At 38.0% G+C, this 12,811-nt stretch overlaps 1 protein-coding gene across 2 annotated transcripts in view; it reads left to right on the top strand.

The window, feature by feature from the left end:
• Positions 1 to 11,176, top strand: part of LOC116719126 (protein diaphanous homolog 3-like) — a 168,245-nt gene extending 157,069 nt beyond the window's left edge. For both annotated transcript variants that reach the window (XM_032561519.1, XM_032561518.1), the window contains one exon: positions 9,466 to 11,176. In XM_032561519.1, coding sequence (XP_032417410.1) covers positions 9,466 to 9,812 — 347 coding nt within the window. In that variant the 3' untranslated portion in view covers positions 9,813 to 11,176. The remainder of the gene's footprint in view (positions 1 to 9,465) is intronic.
• The last annotated feature ends 1,635 nt before the right edge of the window (positions 11,177 to 12,811 follow it).

Here is a 12,811-nt window from a genome sequence, read left to right as displayed (position 1 = left end):
GTGGCTACTTTTTTGGAGTATGCGAGAGTTTTTGGTAGTGTGTGAGGGACAAAACGTAATTTTTTGGAGTGTGCGTGGCTACTTTTTTGGAGTATGCGAGACTTTTTGGTAGTGTGTGAGAGACAAAACGTAAATTTTGTCCTAAACGGCCCCTCATAGTTACGACTGCTGGGGATATTTACCAGCAGTAACCACACAAACAACAACAACAGGTAGCGGAGCCTGAAACCAAGACATGTTTAATTCATGCCAGTTGCAGCAGAGTGCACTTGCTCTAAACCTGTATCTGTGAAACAGTTGGTGCTTATTGGGAGTAGACCACATTGGTGTGATTGTGTGTGTGTCTGCTTCAATGCAGTGATGTGTGTCTGTCAGGCTGTCTTGCTATGTTTGCGTCTGATGTCTGCTTTTCTGTGTGTGTGCGGCAAACAAACAGAGAAGAGAGACCCCAGGAAATGATGATGTCCCTGTATAAAGAAACATTCTCAGTCCATTACCCTGCATGTAGAAATAATTAGTTTAAAGCGAGAGTAAGAGCCTAGGTTGCAGGAACCATCTGCCAGGTGTCTTTCCACTTTGTAAAGCAGGCAAAGTAATTTGTGCTCCTTGAAGAATTGTACCTCTTTTTTACACCAGTGAATGCAAAGTTCATATTTGCAGGTTTGCTGACCATGACTTTCTGTTAATCTTGCATCTCGCAGTGACATGTAGCTCTCTTGAGATTAATTTAAAAGTCCTTATTTCTCAAAGATTATTCATCCCTCAAGCCATAGTGCAATGTTATGATAATGTTTTTCTCTTTATTCAAAACGTAATAATTATTACATAATATATTTACTCTTTTTTATCTAGTTCTGGGTGTTCATTATGTTGCTGTGATTTTACTTGTATTGATCTATTTCTGCCATCAGAACACATGGACACTACTTTTATCATGTTTTCTCATTTCTTTAGCTGCTGATGGTCTAAAGATTGATCTTCGGCTACATGAAACAAAAGTTTTTCATCTGTTTTGGCTTTGCTGTTTTCTGTCCTGCGCTGAGTGTCTTCGGCAGTGTGATCCAATGTGTACATGGTAGAAGTACTAGTAGCAGGAATGCAGGCTTGCTTTGAAAGCAGCATTGGGTCCACCAAGGCGTGTTAATGCAATGTCATGCTTGGCTGCAGTGTACACAGGTTTAGGTTCAAGCTTTCAGCCAAAGGACTTGAGCGCGGGCTTTTCATATCCAACAGATTTGCCTTGTTGGATTTAAGCAGTCAATTATTCCAGTAACACTATCAATGCCTTGTTCTTTTAACATTGATGAACAAATCAGACGCTGCATTATAGCCACAGTTAAATTATTACCCATCTTGTTGCAGCACAATGTCCTGTCAGGAAAACCTGACACGTTTTTAGAAGAGTGGTCCTATTTCCAACACAGCAGCAGCAACACTTCACTGTAACAGCAGCTGGGGCCGAAGAGGGCTGTGCTGAAACTTCTTAGAGGTGACTCAAAGAAGATGTCAGAGTCTGAGATGTTTATCCTACCTCCAAACACCCCAGATACCAATGTTACGGGACTTGATGTCATCTGTGGGAAGGAAACCTAATCCACAAAGACCCCACCTCAAGCCCCACAGGGCCCAAACCACCATTTAAAAATGAAAGCCCCCAGATGTCCTCTTTGCATGTACTGACTGACTGGAGCTGTTTTTATAGCGCAAATAATAAAAAAGAAATCATTTAATTTTGAGCCAGTGGTCCAAATGTTATGCCTCTGTATATACACACCTAAATCCACAGTTTCTCAGATAACACAGTTAAACAAATATGACATATTGAAGATGTCTTCTGTTTTGTCTGTACACTTCTGTGTGCAAAGGTCTTTGTCATATCCATTAAGAAAATTCTTACCAGGCTGTAGTCACAGGGTGACCTATAAATGTCAAGCAACCACTGGCCGTTCTCTCTTCTGAGCCACTTACACAGACTCCACTCATGGTGGTCACAGATCACTGATGTATCGCTCAACACTTTGTGGTTTTATGTTGAACTCTCAGTGATCATTTAGTGTTATATTTACAGAGAACTCTCCCAGACTGTATAAACGGAGTTAGTCTTTCCTTGAATGTCTTTTTTTTTTCATGCAAAAGCACATTTACAAGTTGCCTTTCCCTAATAAGTTATGTGAATGTGACCTTTGTCAAATTGTGTATAAGTCAGACTTTAAAAAATGCTAACTAATACTTTTTAGAATAGATATTACTGTTATTATATATAAAATCCTATTTAATGCAGTAATTATTCGGACTGCATAAACTTTAAATTTTGTTAGTTATGTTTTCTTTCTTTTGTTTTTTATTTACTGAAAATATAGTCAAATATACAACCAAACCAAAAACCTTCTAAATGAAAGCCTCTGAAAGCAGCACAAGGAATGTAAGCGATTTCTTTCTGTTGTCAAGTGGAATTTTCTAAGTTTTAATTAACAGCAGGGTTCTTCATATTTCTAAGTCACCTGGAATATTTCTTTTTCTTGCAGATTCTTTTAGTTGTGTTGTCTGTGTATCCAAAATAGTGCTTAAGATTGTTGAATGTGTTAGAAAGAATACAAGAACGGTGGGTGTTAAATCACAACATAACAAAGAATAACACTTTGACATGCAATAGAGAAAAAAACACCTCAGTCACCTAAAACAGTGCTGTTTTTCACATTATCCAGAGGGACTGCGACATTTCTCTTTCAGCAATCCACCTCCAAGCCTGCTCTGTTTTCTCTTCTGCTTCATCTTTATAACACCTTCACTTTTTCTACTTTATTTCAGTCTAGAACAAATTATAGTCATTGAGTCCGAATCATGCCACTGTCTCTGGGCTGGCGGTTCTGTCCACCCTGTCATCTTCTTCCTAATTATTACTTTTCCTCCCCTCTTGTTTTCTTTCCACTCACCTTTCAGTGCCTTCTGCTTCTCTTCATGTTTAATCCCTTTTGATGTTTTTTCTCTGTGACAGAGTCTGTAGACAGATCAGTGTGCACACACACAACAGGCTACAACCAACAAACAAGGGACAAACCTTCAGTGATTGTTGCATTGCCCCATAATGATCTTTAATTACAGCCGGCCTACCCAGGATACACACAGGAATGCTAACAAGCTGTCTGCTAGTGTTTACCTCTTAGAAGTCTTGCTTCATGACACTGCCAAATGCTTAACTTTAGAGATCAAACCAAAATGTAACTTTTCTTTACGTCCAAGTCCTTCGCTTTCAACGTCACAAAATATAAAATTTCATTCTTTTAGACAAAATAATGAGGTTGGTTTTCCAACTGTTGTCTGAACTTGTACAACCGTTCATCAAAGCTGAGAAAGTTAAGACTGTTTGGTTATCTTGGGCTGTTTTCTTCCTTTCGAGCATTTTTTCTAGTCTGAATATAAAAGTAAGAAATTTAGTCGCTGCATCTGTTTTTCTTGTACTAGTTGTTGACGGACAAACAGTAGTGAAGTCGTATCATGTTACCAGATAATCATCCCAGGCACAGCAACAAATCTACTAAAGAGCGACCGAAAAGGGTATCAGTGAATTGCATTTGAGATTCACAGAAAATTCAACTAGTGATGGCAGTCAGACATGATCAAAGTTACTGTGTTGTAGGGCTCAGTTACAATATTGGGCATTTTTACAAATCAAACATCACTGATACCTAAGCTGAACCAGGAAGGATCATAACATCCACATTAAGATGGAACTTTAAAAGAAGACTCTGACTTTGGCTAAAGAGACGGCTCTATAGGCATTAGGGATTTTTGAGATAATGTTTTAATTTACCGTAAACATATTATTAAGACAGTACATTTTCAATTCAGACAGTTAGTGGAAAAAAACTGATTTCTTGTTGTTGTTAGGAGAAATTAGAAAGGAAAATCAAATTAGGCCAAAAACTATATCGGCAGGTCAGAGCTTTACAAAATCAGTGATTGAAAGTTAGCAACAAAATCCATAGACATTTGGATTTTTTCAAAACGCACATTGCCAAAAAGCTGCATTTTGATTTATGGCAGGTGTAAGTAAGTATATTTTGGTCCAATCAAAGTCCATATCCAAACTTTTTTGAATGAAGGTTGTGAAGAGATGAGTCTACACACCTCACTGAACTAAAGCAATGTTGCCAAAGCTGTTAAAATATCTCTCCTCAGCCACCCTGGAGACTTGTAAATGATTTCACAAGATGCTTCTTTATTTGGATTTAGGTTTTCTCAAATGATTTATCTAATCATTTCAGTTAGTTTGTCCTTCTTTTTAATTTTGAAGCTTGTTAAACAGCTGGTGAATAAAATTTTAAAACTACATAAAGCTTTTTTATCTTGTAAAATCTGAGTGTATTTTTCACACTCAGTTTTTGTTGTATACTTAACTTTTAAATGCATCAAAGTTAAAGGCTCTTGAATAGCATGTATTATTATAATTAACTTAAAAAACCTCCTTTATTAAATACATTAGACCTCTTATAATAAAATCCGCTGCACCACACATAATTTTCTTTTGAAGTTATCTATTTTTAAACATACAATAATAGAGCCTACAAAAGCTGATGATATAGCTTTTTCCACTCTGTTTAAATAATAAGCAAAATCATCAGAAGCTGTAATAGCACTTACATTTGTTAAATCATTGCTTTTCTTATTGAGTCAGCACTGACATGTCTAGAAAGTATTAAATTAAAAGATAGATGTATCCTCCTAGACATAGTAGCTGCAGATTAAGACTGTATTATTGTATATGTTGCACATTATCAACAGGCGCTCCAGAAAAAAATCCCTTTCATATAATAATTACCAGATAACATTGTCATTATTACGTTTATTTAACAGAAAACATGTCAGCTATCCCGATTTTAGCCTCCTACAGTATTTCTTCTTTATTTATTTATTTTTTGTCAGTTTGTACAAAATGAGCAATTAGAAAACATTAACTATGGCCTATGAAAAACTGGCTTAGAAAATTCCTTGCTGTTTTCCTACACCTCGCATTAAAAAGTAATCAAACACTTGACAGTTTAATCGCTGGTTGAAATATTTGTTTATTTATATTTTGAACTATTGCTGTTTCTTTAAAGGTTTTGTTGTTTGTTGTATGATACAAGTGCACTTGTAAATGTAAAAGGCAGGAGGGAAAGTCAACATGTACACTGAACGCACATTGCCAACAAGCTGCGTTTTGATTTATGGCAGGTGTAAGTAAGTATATGTTTGATCTTGCTAAGTTTAACTCGTTGTGTCAGTCATTTCTCTGAGGGAAAACATCTCTTCACTGTCTGTGCCTCTTTCTGAGTCTTCATGACTACTCTCTTCTTAAAGTGATCAAATACACCCAACATCATAAAAGATGACAGAAAGGGAGGGCAAAAAGAGAGGAGAGGAGAGGCTCATCTACATCTGTATTTGAACAGGGAAATGCAAACGGACCAAGTGATCTGAGCAAGGAGAAAATGTGAGTTTCCTTCAGCAGTTATGTGCAGGGAGGAGGGGAAAAATTAACAAAAGCTTCATTTTCTCTATTGGGCAGGGCCATTTAGATTTACACAGAATGCCATCTTATTAGACATGTAGCAAACCACTATTGTTCCATCTTGAAATTCCCAGTGATGCTTTCAAGCCATTTAGAATTGCAACATGTCTGTTTGATTTGAGATTTTACTTGTCTTCTGCTGCAACAGAAGCAGTGTCAGTCGCTGGGTAAAAGGCTCTGGGCTTTGAGACTCACAGTTTTAAAGACCGTTTTGCAGAGAAGCTGAAAGCGAGAAGCTCCGTCTGCCAGCTCGTTTATCAATGTTTTTCTTCTCAAGTCTGCCTTCCAGGAAACTAAAGGGCAGCGTTGCACTGAAGTTTGTGATAGACTGGTATTTCAGCACAATCACATTGTGTTTATGGTTTGCACTCTGGAAAATAGTGGTCTTCCGACTCTGTTGACTGTTTTGTTCCAGTCTCTTCACATCCAGTCGTATAGATGAGTTTGTTGTTACTGCAAAGGTGGCAGTATGGCTTTTTGAATCACATAGAGAAATATACAGCCACGTTTTGTTGCATAATTCACTGTCTCCTGCCTGCTTACCAACTTTTCCACACGAGGAGAGCACCCGGGAGGTGGAGGGAGATGAACGAGTTCAGGCTCATCTGCATTATTGGAAGCTACAAATATAAATGGAACAAATGATCTTATAAAGGGAAACGTGGAGTGCTGTCTGCTGCTTTTTGAAAATTGAACATAGCTCTTTTTCTCAGGCTTATGGGACAGGAAAAGCTTTCTAATGGACTGCCACTTCAAAGTGTTGAGTTCCGATATTGGAAAATAAGTATACTGCTTTTATACATAGATTAGAGTACATATTCCAGATATCCTGTCAATCATTTAAAAGAACACAAATGCAATATTTGTCTATCTTAATTATCAATGGTTTTAAAAGGAAACTGCAGCTCTAAGAAACCATTAATGCTTCAGGAAACAAAAAAAGCTAATCCTATTTCCCCATAACTGCTGTTGGTCAAAGGCAGTAAGTGAAACAAACAAACAAAAAAAACCTACCCAATTTACACGGACATGCACCAAATTATTTTTCTTAGAGCTGAAACTGAACGGCAATTAAGATAAACGCCAGAGAGCTGTCAATATATAAAAGCAGAAAGCATCCATGGGGACTCTACTGAATACTCTTTTTATTATATCTAATTATTTATGGAGAACTCTTACTTTTGTTGTTTTTTTTAGGAGGAGTGGGGGGTTCAGGCCTGTTACGTGTGGGAGAAATAATTTGTCTTTTCCTGTTCCAAATCTAATCAGATGTCCATACTGATCATTTTGAAAAGTGTTGCTAGTCACTCAGGCCCCCTTTTCTAGCAAACTCTTGATAACGAGACTTCCTGCCACAAGCCTTAATTTTGAGATTTAACTGTCAGTCGTGTGTAAAAGTGGTAATGGACGCTCTGGATGTCTGGCTTGATTAATTTTTTTATTTTTAGAAACTGCTCTCTCGTTATTTCCTATCATGCCATACATAGAGGCATATCGGGAAAAAGTATGCTAAGGCGGTCAAAATGTGAGAAAAGTTAAGCTGATTTTTTTTTTTAAAGAAAGACTTACTTTCTATGTCTCGCTTGTGGACATGTGGGCAGCCAGCTTACAATGTACTTTTTTCAAATAGTCAGGTGCTCAAACTTCAATGCTTACGAGTGTGCCTAAATGTTTAGTTGAATTGTTTAGAAAGTTGTTCATGCAGTCACTAATTAACCTTAAAACAGTTCGATATTGATTAATGTAGCGCCCTTACCACCGTTAGTCGACCAGTTACTGTGGTTTGGGTCACTGAAATGGTATGCGAGAACTAAATTTGATTGTTCTGCCGACAAGTGTGTGGAACGTGCTTGGAGACCAGATTGATCTTTTCTCTGCTGCCCGCGCTGTCGCAGCATGTGTTCTATGGAAAACCTGTGCTGGTCTAGTGTTCAAACCCAAGGCCATCCAGAGCGGCAAATTTGATTAAAATTTGACTTGGCTCGTTCTCCCTTGCACCCTTTGTCAGCTGTTGGTTAAATGAGTCCAACCTGTTAGATGAGGTATGTTTTACATCTCTCTGATGTGTTTTACAGCTTAGATGAAGGCATATGTTGAGAAGCTCGGGAAGCTTCAAAGGATGGGGCAGTTTGGTGTCACGGACAGGCAGAATGAGGAAAGAACTGAACTTGCCAGTTCTTTGATCATCTTCAGTGCTAAAGTCAGATCCCTGTTAGGAAAAGAAGAAAAAAAATGGGTTTCTAGATAAAACATCTTATTCAAGCATGCATTTTTTCTGTTTTTGCTTCTTTTTGAAGTGCAAAATGTATATATGTAATGATACCACGTTTTGTAGATTTTCAAAGATAATAATTAAGGCTGCTTGAAGTCCTGAAAGTGAGATTAAAATGAATGCTAAAAAAATGTATCCTACATTTTCTTCACAATGAATATCCTGCCTGTCCTTTTTCCCTGGTGTTGGTTTAAAAGAGATGTCAAATGCAAATACTTAATAACACAATGCATTGTTCTCACAGCTTCAGCTTTGAATTTGAGAGGGGTTTTTTTTATGTGTTAAGGAAGAATGTTTGTGTGGTGCTGCTAAGAAAGACAGGCACAGATGCCAGAGTTTTAGAGGGAGGACAAAGGAACAGGATGTGATGGGCAAACTGGGAACGGATAGACTGCGGGGAGTAATTGTTAGCTGTTACTGTTCAGACTCTTACAACAAGAAGAAAGGACGAAAAGAGAGTGAGACAGTCATCCAAGGATTGAATCTTCAGCTCTGGTTAATGTTCAGTCATACCAGCAAAGTAAACACATGCTACTCATTTCGCCCCTCACTGCCTCTTGTTTGCTTTTTTGGGTGGGGGTGTGTGTGTGTGTGTGAATGTCGAGAGTGTGATTGTTGGCTTTCTTTGCTTATTTTGCACTTGGGGTCCTTCTTCCCGGCTCTGCTCCCTTTATCCTTATTTATTTGTCAGAGGTGGTGTTCAGGGACGTTCCTTGTCATTCGTCAGCTTGGCCCATAAAACACACTGTCATGACTGACTGGCCACGCTCCAAACTCATTACCGATTGGCTGACAGAGCGGGTCGCTGTGTTCTGCTCTGCTGTGTTGACTCCTGTTTGCCAGACATTTCAGGCTCGGGAAACTTTAAATGCGCCGGCGCCTTTCCTTTCGCCGCTCCTCTCAGTCTCACACTCAAGGTCACATGAATATGGATTTCGCCTCCTCTTCCAGTGCGCACATACTGATGATGAAGTCTAAGATCTACTCACAGGGATTATAATTCAGAATGCAGGTTTGATTCTGGCAACTGGGCGTCGCTCTGTTCCACTGTCTGCCCGGAAACAAACATGTTTTGGAGGAATAAGAAAAGATGGAGAGGACTTTTGTGCGAGCGGAGAAGCTGCAGAAGGAGAATGGATGATGATGGTGGAAACGAGGGAGGTGGAGCCGGGTGCGGGGGCAACTTGTGAGAAAAACGTGAAAGAGAATATGAGATTGGAAAAGGCCAACATACTATGTTATTGAGTTTCTGTTGCAGTTGATCAGCCATATCCATTTTATCATAGCGAGTTGGCTGCACGCCACAGTCTGCTGCAGAAAATCTATCCTCATCAATGTGCATATGCACTGTATTTATGTCTGTTCATCCAGAAGAACTGTATGCATGAACATTTATTTTGCACGTCAACATGCTTGCTAAAGTGCTTATTACTTTCTAATACTTTTATGTTTGCTGCGTTATAACTGTCACTACATTTTCTAGTCACTCGTCTGCATCTCCTCTTTGTAATTTAATCTGTAATCTGATTAACCTCTCTGGCTTTTCATTCATTTAACGAGTCACGCTTTCCCTCCTCCTCGCTCTCCTCCCGCCTCTCTACACTATTGTTCTCACTCCTTTGCCTTTGTTTTTCTCATGCAGAAAACAACAAGGCACCTTTGCAAAGGTCTCGCTCCCGGCAGAATGTAAATGCGAGCTCGGCGGCTTCAAAACCTCCCCCTGCCAAGGAGGTGCGCAATGAATCTGAAGGCTATCCATCTGTAGCCAGGGCCAAGGCTTCTGCCTGTTCTGAAGTGGGCCAAAAGTACAAAAACACTCCGGGTCACAGCCGTGGGCTGGACAGGGAGCGAGCGGCAGACAGAGAAGTGGTCAAGCTGGCTGAGAGAAAGCCAGAAATGAAAGTGGAGAGTCCCGTCCTCCAGACGGCCGCCGACGCTAACGGAGAACCCGGTGTGGAGGTTCTACTGGCCAGACTCAGAGCGTTGTAAGATTCATTTCTCATCACTGAAAGAAAATCTTACATCACAGCAAAAATGAAATAAAAAAATGCTTTTCATTTAAGCTATGGATTCTCCTAAAACATTATCTCAAAGAACCAACATTACTAAAAAGAGGAAGGAGGCGTGAATCGCCACACAGTTAGTACAATAAAAGTAATGAGTCTGAATACTCAGATTTTAATCCTTAATGACATGAAGGTAATTAAAAACATAATTATATCCAAAAAGATTTAGTAGAACATGATCCTGATATGTGTACTGCCAACATAGCTACATATTAATCGGACAATTTCAGCTTTGTACTGACAGATGTGACATTGCTCAGCAGCTCTATGTATTCTAGAGATATGCAGTGTTACAGAAAACTTTCACATTAGTTCTTTTTTGATTGCACTTTAGATGCTGGCCTTTGCATGTTAGCAGTTTAACACAATAAATTGTATTTGGTAATAAGAACTTTTTATGCTTTATTTTCTTCTATAATATATGTACTTTTATTCTTTTCTAAGATTTTGATATATTTTATACTCCAATCACATAAAGGATAAAGAATTAAGCCATGATTATACTTTAATCAGGATTCCTACACAGTCTTAAAAAGCCTCAAAGAACTGTATTTTCTTTCATAATCAAAATGTTTTATTTTCTAGATTTTCTCCTTCCTTTTTTCCCCAAAAAGGACAAATATCTAAAAGTGCTATATACATGCAGTGATTTTTTTTTGTTGCTATTGTTTATTTTATATTGAGTTATATTTAAATAAAATACTTTATCTTTGATTTGATACATCTGTCCTTGGTCCTTTGGTTTTTGACCTGTTGGCTGAATGTATACCCATACAAAATTTAAATGGTGAGTTTTTTATTTTTCACTACTTTTTATGGACTCTTTAAATCTCGGCTGAATAGAATGTTCCTTATACAGGTGAAATATGAGCAAAGCTTGTATTTCTTTTTTCTTTTTTTGGCATTTTTACAAAAAGATTGAATGCAACACAGTTCCGAACCATTTTTGTTTTCTAATATTTGATCTAATTTTCTGAGATTTCAAAAGTTATAAAAACAACAATAAGACATGTAGAAATTTAAGTCTAGAAAAGTATAACATTTTAAAATACTCCTACTAAATGTCAGTTTGTTTTTGTATTTTGTCTGATTTTTCATAACTTTTGTGTGACGCACCTACTGTAAATTTGCAGAAAGGGCTAAACTATTGTCTTAAGCGCTGTTGAAAATGCCGTGTATCTTCATTCTAACATTCCTTCTGTCATTACTCGTCAAATGCATATTTTTGTCTTTATCTGTATTCTTCAGTTTTATTGAAATATTTACAATAAAATTTAAGCAGTTTTCTTTTGCCTTTTATGAATATTTTTTGTAATGTCATCTGTGTATGTACTTTTTTTTTATCTTTAGCATTGGTCATGGTCATCATACATGTAGTTCTGGAGCAGATTTCTGAAGGTAAGCACTGATTACATCCTCACATGCCTGACCCTGAAAAAACCCCTGAGGAGCTTGAAACCACCAAAACACCTCATAGTTGTTAACAAGTGCAGACAACCTAACAACCACTGAACACCAGTTTGCAGCACCAGTCAGCAAGTAAAGCTCCAATAACATTTGTGGTGAGGATGGTGTGAGACAATCAACACGGCTCCAGGGAGTTCAGATCATCTGTTACATGTCTGTCTTCCAGTGTGATTTTTTTGTAATCTTTTCATAATCCCCTGGAGTACTGGTCATAACTGCAGCAACTTTACCACAGACACAATGCTGCTTGATCAAAATGTGTACTGGAACAGGTGTGTGAGCATATTGTAAATGCACTCTGCAGACAGCCTCTGTGTAAAAGCAGCAGCTATTTTGGTCGATGTTGACACCTGAGGTGGGACGATCTTCATCTGACTGAGAGGTGTACATTGCTCCCCTTAGGATGCGCACCTTTCATGGCTTCCTGGTAAATTCTGTTTCTGTATACATGATGGATCATACAATAGACTTAATTTCACACAACTATTACCTAGATTTTATTTTATTTTTTTAATGAAAAGCCCTCTAATCATCTGCATAGAAAATGAAAAAACTAACTTATCTTTTTTTAATACCTTTGGATCGTTAAATATTTCTAACAGTTTCACTGCAGACTAAAACCTTATTATTAAAAGCCTGTGTGAATTCGACTGTGTTTAAAAAAAAAAAAAGACATTAAACAGCACAGCACCGAACATATGCCTCCTTCATAACATAAATCACTGGTACATGAATATACAAAAGATTAAACCCAGAAGTCTTTTATAATCCGAGCAGAGACGAGATTGAACAGTTGGGGAAGAGAAAGCTGCAGACCAGTTAACCCACTATCTGACGAGGTCTGCTTGCATTAGCCTGGCAGCTGGTGAATCTATTCAGTGCTGGGAGCGGCACAACTGTCCTTATCTGGAAAAGAGCCAAAGACAAACATCTCCCCAGCGATGCAAACAGCCGTTTGGGAAAAGCAGAGCAGTTGCTAACTAAGCTCCTCCAGAGGCCTTGATATAGCTTTGGGTGGCAGCAGCACGCTTCACTTCAAAATCAAACTGAGGTGTTTTATGCTTCTCTGTAAGGTTGGAACACCAGTCTGGCAGTCATCAGTTAAATGGGTGATTTAGAGGAGAAGCTTTTTTTTTTCTTGCCTTTTCATTTTCCACTTTATCCAAGAATAACCTCTATTTTTGAATTGCTGGAGTTTTTCTTTTTAACTTTACAGAAATTATTTTAATCCTTAATCCCCACACATGTATGTTTCTTATATGTGGTGTTTCTCCCAGCTAATTAGCATGCTGGAACATACAGTAGTTTTGATTTCCATGTTGTTTGGGTTATTAGCATTGCACCAGCTACACAGATGCCACCAGATTTGGAATAAATTTGCAGACAATATTTTTTACACATAAAGGTCATGTATAGTATGCAAATGCTGAGATATGCTTGGACAATTTAGAATAT

This window comes from Xiphophorus hellerii, chromosome 4, assembly GCF_003331165.1.
Source record: "Xiphophorus hellerii strain 12219 chromosome 4, Xiphophorus_hellerii-4.1, whole genome shotgun sequence".
NCBI lineage: Eukaryota > Metazoa > Chordata > Actinopteri > Cyprinodontiformes > Poeciliidae > Xiphophorus > Xiphophorus hellerii.
Note: the sequence above shows the minus strand (reverse complement) of the source record. Positions and strands in the feature narration are given on the sequence as shown.